At 52.0% G+C, this 11,321-nt stretch overlaps 1 protein-coding gene across 1 annotated transcript; it reads left to right on the plus strand.

The window, feature by feature from the left end:
- The first annotated feature begins 274 nt into the window (after positions 1-274).
- Positions 275-3,728, plus strand: ACTL8 (actin like 8). Its single transcript, XM_045859721.1, has 2 exons — positions 275-622; positions 2,474-3,728. Exons 1-2 carry the CDS (start codon positions 275-277, stop codon positions 3,215-3,217), a joined length of 1,092 nt encoding a protein of 363 aa, XP_045715677.1. The 3' UTR covers positions 3,218-3,728.
- The last annotated feature ends 7,593 nt before the right edge of the window (positions 3,729-11,321 follow it).

Raw genomic sequence — 11,321 nt, forward strand, 5'->3', positions numbered from 1 at the left:
GGGCTGGCTAGGTGGCCCTCGTAGGGTGATTGGGAGTTTGGGATGGGAAGGACATTCCAGGTGCAAGTGACAGCTTGTGCAAATGCTTGGAAGGGGGAACGGGCAGGCTTTTGGGGATCCTGAGGTTTGATGTGGGGCGGAGAGTGGGATGCACCCCACAGTGTCCCAGAATGGGTTCACAGAGAGCCCCCATCCTTTCTTTCCACAGGTGGCCAAACCACCCTTGAGAAGCCGAGTTCAAAAGACACCTCCCCCTCATTCCCCTGCCTCTGCCATGGCTGCAAGGACCATCGTCATTGACCACGGGTCTGGCTATGTGAAGTCTGGCTTCTCTGGCTGGAATGAGCCCCAGATGGTCCATCCGAACATCGTGAACTACAGGCCGTGCAGGGAGAATCCTGGCCCCAGCTCCGCCCGGCGGGTGGTGGGTCTCGGCATCGATATCTTCCATCCTGACACCTTTAGCTACCCCATCCAGCGCGGCCGTGTCCTCAACTGGGAGGGCGTGGAGCACATATGGTCCTTTGTCCTGGAGAACCACAAAAAGGGATGTGAGAGCTCCCCTGTATTGGTCACTGAGTCCCCCCTGAGGAGGCCTGTGGACCGAAAGAAGACCCTGGAGGTAAGTCCTTCTGGGGGCTGCCATGACCAAGGAGCAGGGAACAGCTGGCCCTCTGTGCTTGGACACGATCGGCCGTCAGGATGTCAGGCTTCTTTCTTAGTCATTTGCCCCACGAATGTTTCCTGAGCACCTCCCGGTGCCTGGCCCTGGGCACGGGGACTCACATAGGCTCCTGCCACAGGTAGAGATGCAGCAGGAAGAATGCTCTCGCGAGGGTGTTCCTGGGAGACCCCAGACATTCAGTCATGTTCATGGATCAGATTCTGGCCCTCCAAGAGCTTACCTTCTGGGGAAGACTTGACTGTGAATAAGTGAACAAAAAAGGATTCCGCATAGTGGTCAGTCCCAGAAACAAAATGGAGTGGGACAATAGCTCACTGGCGCAGCTGGATCCCGGTGCAAGAGAGAGACAGGAAGGCGAGGTTGGCAGGGGCCAGAGCTGGCAGGCTTGGTAGGCCGAGGAAAGCGCTTGGATTTTACTTTAAATCAAGGGCTGACCAACTACAGCCGCTGTGCCAAATGTGGCCCCCGCATCTGTTTTTATAAATAAAGTTTTATTGGAACACAGCCATGCCCACTCATTTACATATCATCTACAGCTGCTTTTACTACAACAGCAGAGTGGAGTGGTTGTGTTAGTGATTGTGGAGCGCATAAAATATTTATTTTTGTAGGTTTGCTAAGTAACATACACAGTGCCTAGTTAGACTGGGATTTCAGAGAAACAAGGACAGATGTTTTAGTATGATGAAGTATGTCCCAGGTATTACTTAAGACATACTTATATTAATCATTACTTGTTGTCTAACTGAAATTCAAATTTAACGGGGTATTTTGCATTTTCATTTGCTATGTCGGGCAACCTGACGCTCTAGCCCTTTACAGAAAATGCTTCCCAACTGCCGCTCCAATGAGTAGGAAGCTCCTGAGGAGTTTTAATGGGGGAGTCGCACGTGATTTTCTCTTTGAAAAAGGGGATGTTGGCTACTATTTGGAAAGTGGATGGTTGGTGGTGGGGGTGGGTGGTGATGATGCTCTGACTGTGGGAATGGAGGGAGCTCTCTCCCGTGCAGGGGAGAAAATAGGGCTCCAGGGCCCAAAGAGGTGGGTAGGTGGCCACAGGCCACCGAAAAGTGGACTGTGATAGCCTTCCTGCATCTGCAGTGTCGGCAACTTGGGGGGTACACCCAGAGCTGGGGAAGTGGGGAGCCGTGTGGGAGTGCCATAAGAATCCAGGGGCGATGGGCAGGGGGAGAAGATCAGCCAAGGGACTCTGCCCACTGCTAAAGTGTTGGCTTGATGTTCGAAGTTTGAATCAAAAGAACAACAACAAGTAAGTCTTCACTTCCCAGGAGGCGAGGGGCATGATCTTTACACCCCCACTTTCTGGGAGGCGGTGTCATGGATACGTTGCACTTCTTGCTTTTCTAATTATCTCCTCTTCCCTCTTCTGAAGAAATAGTTTCGGCCGCACCGCTGGCCCTTGGCCGTGGCCCCCACCTCTTCCCCCGGTGTCCCCATAACCCTCAGCACCACTTCTGGCAGCCTGATGGCCGTTCCCATTCCCACCCCTCCACGAAAAGTCTTCTGAAAGGCCACCGTCAACAAGCTCCTGATGGCAATTCGAATCTGATCCTCTAGAGCCCCTCTCTGATCACCTTAGGGCAGGTGGGGGGAGCTCCGGGGGTGGGGAGGCCGGGGCCCAAAGTTCTAAGGGCAGCCCGCCAGTTCCTTAAGTGCCAACTTCCCTTTTGAGAGCTGGGCGCAGCACGGTGTTAGGTGAAACGGAAACGGATCAGGGCCCTTGTCCGAGGAAAATGCCCTGCCTGTCTGTCTTCTCTCTTCTTGCAGATCATGTTTGAGTCACTGTGTGTCCCGTCCCTACTCCTGGCTGACCAGCTGGAGATGTCTCTGTATGCCTCTGGCCTCCTGACAGGCGTGGTGGTGGATTCTGGCTTCGGCCTCACCCGAGTGCAGCCTTTCAACCTGGGCCAGCCCTTACGGGAGGGCCGTAAGGTGCTGGAGTTCGCCGGCCAGGACCTCTCCACCTATCTCAAACAGACCCTCTTTCCGGAATTGTCCGATATACCCACCGTGTTTCGGATGCAGATGGCGGACAGGATTCAGATGAACCAATGCTACACGCCACAGAATCTTGGGGAGGCAATAGACTTCCTTCAGAACCTGCCACCTGGCTCTGATGAAAACAACACCTATCAGCTCCCGGACGGTACCTCCATGGAGCTGACCCCCATGCAGCGCCTGGCCCCCGAGATGTTCTTCAACCCCGAGGTGTTCGACCTGAAATCGCCCAGCCTCTCTCAGGCTCTCGTGGGTTCCATCAAGACGTGTGAGGACTCCCTGCAGCCCCGGCTCCTCTCCCACGTGATAGCCTGCGGGGGCAACACCATGTACAGTGGCTTTGACGAGCGCCTGAGGCAGGAGTTGTCCAGACTTCATCCCTCCGGCTTCACAGCCTCGGTGTGTGTCGATTCCAGAAGAAAATGTAGTGTCTGGCTGGGAGCATCTATTGTGGCTCATCTGTCGACTTACAAGTCTGAGTGGATAACCAAGGTGGAGTACGATGAGAGCTAGAGGCTGTGTGACCTGTCAGCTTATGCGGAGCACCTGGCTCTCACCAGATGGACGTGGGTGGATTCGTTTCAGTGAGAGGGTCTGGGCAGGGGTGGGGTTGCCTGGCGCTGGAATTCTGAACTCATGGAGGACTTTTTAAGTGTTGGGGTTTTATCTTGTTTCAAAAATGGGAGCCAACCCATGGGAGGACAGGGTGTCATCCCTGGACACCCTCCAGGGGACAGTTTTTCCAGGGGTGGTCTGTTATTAGGAGGGGAGTGGCCAGCTGCCAGATCTCCCTACCTAATAGCCACTTACTGTTCACTGGCATCTCAGTTGGGTTGTCCATTCTTTTAGGAGAGCAGGTTTTAACTGGGGCAAGAGAGGGTTCTTACTGAGTAGGGCAGTGGGAGGGTAAGTCTGGGGAGAGCTGAAGTTTCTAGTCCTCCACACTCTGGCCAGGGAAGAGTGCCCTTCCCGCGTGGCAGGGGTCTTGTTTTATATATGCAAATAAACCACTTGTTTGGAGCAAGAGCCGCCTTCTGTGATGAATGGGGGCAGTGTGGGCAGTGCCTTGGGGAGACCTAGGGCCCGTGAGTACGTGAGAACTAGCATGGGGCCTGGGTAGCTGTTGAACTTGGGTGACCGCTGAGCAGGATGGGTAAGGGTCTAGAGCCTCCTGCTCTTCCACAGCCACGTTCTTTCTCTCCATTCACCCCAGATGTCCCAACATTCTGTTCAAGTCCAAGTTCCTATTAGTAATATTGGATAAACAGCTGAGAATGTACTATGTGCCGGGTTCTGCGCCGGGCATGGGGGGCGTGGAGGTGAAAAAGGGGCAGGAGATTTCTGGTTCTAAGAGATTACCACCTACTGTGGGGATGCAGGCATACGTAAGTCACTGTGTTTTTGATGATGAAGGATGACATAAATCAAATGTAGCACAATCATGGGATCTGGGGGATTGCAGGGATGCCTAGTTTCGATGAGGTCGGCTGAGACCACTGGAGACTGTCGGGGACTGTGCCCTGCCCCGTTCCTCAGCACACTGGGAGGTAACACTGCCCAGCCCCCTGGCAGTTAGGTAGGACCATGTGACCATACCAGAAGTGCTGGCCAGTTCATGTGCGTCCGACCCTTAAAATAGCGCTATCTGCCTGCGGGATTTGGGGGATCCCATGGGGGGGGAGGGACAGTAGAGCTGCAGATGGAAGGAGCTTGTATGACTGGGTGGGACAGAGCCCCTGCCCCCACCTGCACTGCTCTGGGGCGTGAGGAGTAGTCTGTGATGGTCAGCCACTGAGAGGTGAGGGTTGCTTGTTACAGCAGCTGTGTTGCTTACTCTGACTAATACAGAGAAAGGAGTCATACGTACTATTTATTTAACAGATATTTTTCTGGTAAGGGGCAAAAGTGGGGTTCAAATCCAGACTGGGCCACTGTCTTTGATATAACTACTGAGTTATACCATTGCTTCTGAAGGGAGCTCTTGGTTCCAATGTTGGGAACTAGAATAGAGTAACAGAGGTCAAGGATGAAGGCCCAAGGAACCCCGATGTTTCAGGGACAGGAGGAGGAAGTTGGAGGCCAGAGGCCGGCTCCCCTTGTCTTTGACATGGGAACTGTATTCTCTTGGCCACGGATTTACCCCCAAACTTGAGCCATCGGTGGTCTCCAGGGAAAGAAGTGGGGGTCTGGCATGATGCTTCTTTAGCAGAACAGCTCAGAGCCAGCCTGGCCCAGGCCCCAGGTACTTGGAACCACACTTGAGGTAGAGGCTGGCCTTGTCATTAGCTAAGCTGGGCAAGTTGCTTAAACTCTGAGTCTATCAGGTATACATGAAGGAGCAACATTGCCTTTTGTCAGAGGTTTGGGGTTGAGGATGAGCTAGGATGAGGGATGAGAAGTCACTTTGAAAACCAGAAAGTGCTATTAAAATACGAGATGTCACTTTAAATTTTGTAATCTTGTATTTCTCGCCTATTAATTAGGAGTATTTATAACAACAGCAGCCACTGTGCCTTGCCAGGCATTGTGGTGAGCTCTTTACAAATGGAGTCGCGTTTAATCCTCACAGGCGCACCATGCAATGGGTGATATATTTCTCCATTTGTAAATAGGAAAATTGGAGCTTAGGAGTGATAAGCATTTGCTCAGGCTCACACACAAGCTGAAGCTTATTTAATAAGGGATTGTCAAGTTAGAATGGATTCAGCATCCCTAGAAAACTAGACTAAAAGTGGCTGAAACGTATTGGAATTTGTCTCAGGTAACAAGTAAGCAGACCAGAGGGATAGTTGTATATCTATATCACCAAGGACTCTTTCTATCTTTCCATTTTTCCACTTCTAATGTGTTACCTCAAGATCAAAAAATGGCTGCAGCAGCTCCAGGCATCCTGCCTAAATGTCCCGCAGGAAAAGGGAGGGTGAAAGGAATGTGCCATCTGAGTCTATCTCCGTGTCGGGAAAGCCTCACCTGCAGACTTCTGCTTCCATCTCATTACTTAAAGAAATAGGAGGCACATGGGCATTAGGTGAGCTGACCCACTGCAGCTGTCCCGTGGAAGAGGAGAGTTTTGAACCTAGGTCCATCTGTGTTTAAGCCCATGTTGTTACCTACAGTGCCAGATCACCTTCCCAGTTTTCTGCACCCTGTTGGACCTCTTGGCCTGAGTGATGAGGATTTTGCCATGCTTGAGTGAAAGCTGCTTTTGGGTGGTGACCAGGGGGATAGATAGTCAGATAGACTGAGAGGGACTCTTTGTGCTCCAAGCCGGTTTGTTTGCGCACTCCTGAGCCTTAAACAGAAGAAGGGGGAGACGCAGAAACGAGTATAAGGGAGCAGAGGGAGCTGGGCAAAGGGGTATTTTTTTTTCCTTATTTAGCTCTGGGCAACTGTCATCAGAACTCTGTTTCTCATTTTATTCTGAATGTAACATTTAACCTTTCTGTTCAAGCATCAAATCTGGCTTCCTGGTGTATAATTACGAAGTTTTCTTTGCTTTCTCTCCCCCCTCCCTACCCTGAAAGCCTTTAAAACTCTCTCACTGGGTATCATCTCTCTCCTCCGACTCTCCAATTAAATTAAAAATAGCAGCTCCATAGGGCTGTGCGGGGCCATCAACCTAACGTGGAACTTCTGGCACGCCAGGCCTGGCAGCTGCTGAGAGCTGGGGGAAGCTTATCCTCCACAAGGGGTCTGGGGCCGCCTGCCAGGGGCAGCCAGGTGCAGGGGGTGGGAAGCAGGGTCTTGGCAGCTGGGGAGGGAGGGCTAGGTGGGGCTGGCAGAGAAGATAAAGGAAAGGGCCCTTAGCCGGGCCATTTCCAGCTGTGAGAGTACAGTCCTGCCACTTGCTGTTGCCAAGGCTGGTGCTTGGCACCCTGGTGTTTGGGTTTGGGTGGGCTTTGGATGCCCAAGTTCCCTGAGATAACCCTGGTAGAAGCTTTAGATTCTGCTGATGCAGAGAACAAACTCAATGTTAACATTAGAACCTTCCTGGCTCTGGAAGAGAGTTCCATTGCCTCTCCCACATTTAGGTCCCCCTTCCGCAGCCAGGCAGATGGTGGAATGGACAAGGGCTGGGACTGAAGCCAGACTGTCTGCATAAGCATGTTTGCTGTGCAGTTTTCTGGCTCGGTTACCTTGAGGGAAGTTACGTAACCTCCTTTGCCTCAGTTTTCCCATCTGTAAAATGGGCATAACAAGGACGTGTACCTCACAGTGATTTGATGATTACTGCATGGCTTTGATGAGTTTTCATAAAACACTTAGCAAGTGCCAGATACGTAAGGGTTAGCTATTATTATTTCTGTATACATCAGCCTCTATTAAACAAGTTCTTTAAAAAAACAACAACCTGGCTCTTCTGTTTATTTTTACTTGCTCACATGCAGATAGGTGCCAGTGATTCCAAATGCATAAAACATCATAGAGGTGCTGGCTTACTGTCCAGGAGGAAGCACAGCAGGGTAATTCCTTCCTTTGTCTGAGTGATGGGGCAGAAGCACGTTCTGTATGCAGAGCTATCAAGGGCACAGAAAATGGCTTCAGGGAGAGGCGGTCAGCCAGAGGAGACTTCCGTAAGGAGTGATGCCTAAGGTGACTCTTGCCAGAGCACCAGGACTTAGCACCTGCTGTTCCTTTTGTTTGAAATGTTTATCCCTGCCACCAGCCCCATACATAGGACATTTAGAATGGCTAAAGAAGAAGGGCAAGTAGGTCATGGGGACAGATGAAGGTGGAGGTAGGTAGGGCCAAGTCTTGAAGGACACTGAGTGTCATGCTGAGGAGTGAAGACTTCATCCTGAGGGTGATGGGAGGCCTCTTGGATTTGTCAGGAGAGTCATTACATCACTTGCAGAACTGGGGCTCTGGCTACAGCTTGGAGAATGGCCCAGAGAGGGACCAGGCCAGAGCTGTAACATAAATCATGAAAACATGCATATCATTAGACCATAGGTTAAATGTTTCTGCATTGTCCATGACCTTGCTCCTTCTCTTATGCCTTGGACTGGAGATTTGGTCCTGGTGAGACTTAGGGTTGTGGTCGGTTTGAGGGACAAACAGATCGTCCTTCCTGTCATCTAGCAGCAGTCTGGTAGTCGTCAGTTTAAGAGAACATTGGCCTGAGTGGTGGCAGGAGAGGCAGCTGGGAATGTGGGACTTGGGGAGCATAGTCAAGGTGAGAGAGGGACATGACGTCATGGCGAGGGCAAGTTGAGCCCTGCCCCAGCTGGGAGTCTGTGCCTGGCTCAACGTGCTCTCCCTTTCAGCACCGCGAGTCCTGAACAGCTCCCAGGCTTCTGGCTTCCTGCTCCACTCCCCATCCCTTGTTCCCAGTGGCCAATCCCTGCTGAGAGAGGAGGAACCCTGGCTGGCAGGAAAGAGCTCTGGTGTCAAACAGACACCCCGGGCTTGAACTCTGTCCCCAGCTTTATGTGCTGTGTGGCATGGGCACAAATCTGTCCTTTTCTGGTTCTACTGCCTCATCTGCAAAGAATTGACAATAGCGCCTACCTCCCAGGGCGGATGGATGTTATTAGGCTCCTACCCTGTGCTGAGTCCTCTAGGCTTTGTTAAAATGAAGAATGTTTGTAAAGTTGCTTAGCATGGTGCCTGGAACATAGTAGGTGCTCAGTAAAGGTTATTTTCACCTTAACCGCTCTTCTGCAACACAAAACCAGGATTAAAGACTCTGGGAGTAATCAACTACATGTAGAGTCGCAATGCCTGGCCCCGAACAAAGCTCACACATGCTGCTTATAAAGGTTCCTCTTCACCCTGTTCTTTTGATGAATTTTCCACTAAGGTCTTAGGCTCTTGATATACAACTGCTGTCAGGGATCTTTGGCGTTCTAAGAAGGGCCTAAAATCAGAGTGTGAGAGGTAGGTCCAACTCTTTTCTTTAATTAAAATAGAGTTCACTGGACTTGCCCGAACTCAGGCCACTTCTGATGTTCTGGAAAGAGACTGATGTGAACCCAGGAAGGATGACGTTGGTGGGGTGAAGACGCAGATTCATTCAACGAGCATCCCTGAACCCCGCTGGGGGTGTGGTGCTCAGAGGACAGACCTGATTCTCACTGCCCATATTTGATGAGGCATGGGCATGGCCCCAGGGAGGCGGGGAGCCGCCCGAGCCATCTCCTCTGCAGCCCTGCATTGTGGGGGTCACCATCTTCTTCCAGCCCTCCGGGCCAGCAAAACAGGCTCCAGGAGGGTTCCCAGGGGCCCTGAGGATGGTTCCCACTGGAGACATTCATCAGGGGGAAGGGAGGTTGGCTGTAAACCATGTTTAATTTCTCCAGGGCCTCCATTATAAATTCTATAACTCCACCAGTCAAAACATGACTAATTCCTGAGACTGCAGCCCCCACCTGGGAGTACAAAGCCCTGTGCATTTTTGCTGCCTTTTATCACTACTAATAAAGGCTTGGCAGCTGGAATTTAGCTACTGTGGGTGGTTTTTTTAGGCGTGTGGGTTTCTCCCTCCCCCACAGGGTCACTGTAGAATAAATGCTTGCTTACTGGGCTGGTTTTCTACCAGATTTGTAATATTCCTGGCCCCAAAAGCTGTGGGTCTGGGGGAAGTCTGCAGAGGAGGGGCCACAGGGTATTCAGGGTTAATTGGGCCTTTGGTGATTCTGACAAGGGCCTGACGCTGCCTGATATATGAAGAAAAGAATGGGTTTGCTGAAAGAAAATAGAGTGAAATTGCAGGGGTGATGTCGAGCCTTCGGAGGGGAATGTGATTCAGGGTGCATTCCTCACCCAGCCAGTTTAACCGCCGTTGCGGGGGTGGTGGGCTGTGCAGGCAATGAGTCTGAGGCTGCTTGTGACTCGCTACTTCAGCCCTACCAGCTGGGCGGCCCTGGGCAATTTACTCAGCCTCCCTGAGCCTCAGTTTCCTGCAAAATGGTGCTGAGAAGCTGTCCGTGCTCCAGGGTTTTAGGAGAGTGTGTCCTCAGCGGAGTGCCTGGCCTATCAGGAGGCCACCCCGGGCTGGGGGAAAAAGCCCCTATGGTCTCGTCATTTTATCTTACACCTTAGTCATTATGTATTCCTTGAAATGTTCCCTGAGGGCCTTAGTTTGTCGTCTTTGCAATGAGCAACCAATTTGGCTTTCACTCCTCTAAAAATAGTGCCTGTTTCTGACTGCCTGGCCCTCTACCTGGAGTTAAGGGGGTCTTACTCCAGGTGAGAGATGGCGGCCCTGTGGTGCCTTTGCTGTGGAGTCAGTGGGGGACGGGGCTGGAGGGGCTGGGTGTGGAGGGCTGGTCCTGCCTCCGAAAAGAAGGGCGGGCCAGTGGGGTCAGGGGCTAGTGCCAATGCAATGTCGAGGCTCCATGAAGGCAACACTTTGTGGTTTGTTTACTGCTGTATTTCCAGTGCCTGGAACAGTGCCAACACATAGTAGCTGCTCAATCCATGTTTGTCGAATGAATGAATGAATCTTCCTTCCTGAGAGTACTGTCATTTACCCAGGGAATGGCCAGCCAGCTCTTCCTTCTCTCCTGAGGTCCAAGCAAAACTGTCTGGCTCCAGCATCCAGCAGGATGCATTTAGATTAGCTGCTTGCAGAATTTTCTGGCATTGAGCTCAATATTGGCGTGGTGTTGTGAGTGCACTGACTGAACCGGCTTTCTGGGAGACGTGAAAGCTTCGTACCTGCAGGGTTATGGATTAGGTAGCTAGCTGCCTGGTAGAACTTCCTGCCATGGGCAGATGGCCCTGATTAAAGGGATAACGAAGAAGCCCAAAGAAGGGACACAATACACTCAAGGCTGCCCATTTATCGGGGCAGAACAAGGTCCACAACAAGTTGCCTGTTTGACAACACTTGCTTCCATGTACTGAGCACCTACTACATCTGAGGCCACGCAGACTCACAGGTGGATGGCTCCTGTCCGTGAGGGCTCCGTGTCTAACCCTCTGATTCACCACCCAGGCCTCCCATCTCAAGTCCCATGATTTAAGGCCGTCACCCTCCCTCCCAAATGCCAGAACGTCCTAAACACACCCTCCATCTAGATCCCTCTATGCCTTCCCCCACCTCGGACGTCTTCTGCGGGCCCATTTCTCTCCCTTCCTCTTCAGCCTGGCTCAGAACCCCATCGCCCGCCCCACTCAGCCCTGTTAGGTGAGAGACCCAGGTCCTGAGTCTGGGTCTGCTGTGAGCCTCAGTGTCCTCACTTAGAGAGGGCGAGAAAACACATCTCGCCATTACTGGGAAGACAGAGTGAGCAGCGCCCATCACCACGTCTGGCCTGTTGTACACGGTCAGTGCAAGCTTGCAGAGAGGTGGGTGGAGTGGTGTTTTCTGGAGTCAGAAAGCCTGCGTTCAAATCCTGACTGCTGCTCTCCAGCGCGTGACCTTGGACTAGGTCACCCGCTCTCTCTCTGCCTCATCTGCACACGGGGGCTATGTCTGCCCGGTGGGGTCGTGGGAAGCATTGAGGGAGAGCCCACGGGAAGCCCACACACAGCCCAGGCGCCTTCTGGGAGCCAGCTGGTGGTCTCACTCTGCTTATTGCTAGAAAAAAGGGTTGGAATATTGTAGAAGGAACTAGGAGAGGCAGGCCCCTTCCCGCTCCCTAGTTTACAGATGGGGAAACTGAGGCCC

This window comes from Phyllostomus hastatus, unplaced genomic scaffold (assembly GCF_019186645.2).
Source record: "Phyllostomus hastatus isolate PE091 unplaced genomic scaffold, TTU_PhHast_1.1 phas_scaffold_182, whole genome shotgun sequence".
Lineage (NCBI taxonomy): Eukaryota > Metazoa > Chordata > Mammalia > Chiroptera > Phyllostomidae > Phyllostomus > Phyllostomus hastatus.

Coding starts and splice junctions, on each gene's coding strand:
- ACTL8 (XM_045859721.1), top strand. CDS start 275: ATGGCTGCAAGGACCATCGTCATTGACCACGGGTCTGGCTATGTGAAG. Junction 623..2,473: donor ACCGAAAGAAGACCCTGGAG/GTAAGTCCTTCT, acceptor CTCTTCTTGCAG/ATCATGTTTGAGTCACTGTG.